The sequence below is a fragment of the Penaeus monodon genome, chromosome 27 (assembly GCF_015228065.2).
Source record: "Penaeus monodon isolate SGIC_2016 chromosome 27, NSTDA_Pmon_1, whole genome shotgun sequence".
NCBI lineage: Eukaryota > Metazoa > Arthropoda > Malacostraca > Decapoda > Penaeidae > Penaeus > Penaeus monodon.
In genome coordinates this window covers 31,411,997-31,412,329 of record NC_051412.1, presented here as the reverse complement: position 1 = coordinate 31,412,329, position 333 = coordinate 31,411,997, and the positions used below count along the sequence as shown (strand labels likewise).

The 333-nt window shown below is 44.4% G+C and overlaps 1 protein-coding gene across 1 annotated transcript in view; it reads left to right on the top strand.

The window, feature by feature from the left end:
• The window catches only part of LOC119590791 (pectinesterase inhibitor 10-like), a gene marked incomplete in the record, with an annotated part of 4,496 nt that overhangs the window by 532 nt on the left and 3,631 nt on the right, over positions 1-333 (top strand). Inside the window, 1 exon segment of the mRNA XM_037939504.1 lies at positions 109-244. Within this exon segment, the coding sequence (XP_037795432.1) occupies positions 116-244 (129 nt within the window).

The window sequence follows — 333 nt, the reverse complement described above, 5'->3', positions numbered from 1 at the left end:
TCAAACCTCGTTTTCAATGATTCATCACTTGACAAACTGTGGCTGTTTTAACAACGAATTTTCCACGAGCCAAAACCCGCAGTTTTAACCCTAAGCTATCATCACCAGCACAGAAATGAGCAACCAAGGCATACGGCATCGGCGGTGGCTGCTGATGCTGACAGCAATAGGCCTCGGCTGGGTCGTCGCTACCACCGTCACTGTCCTAGGCATGTTCATGACAGCCTGTCGGAGGAGAGTCAAGGTAAGATTATTAAGCAGAAAGTTGGATACTCATTGCAAAGCTATAATTGTACTGGAGAAATATGAGATTATTAACCCAAAAGTAATATA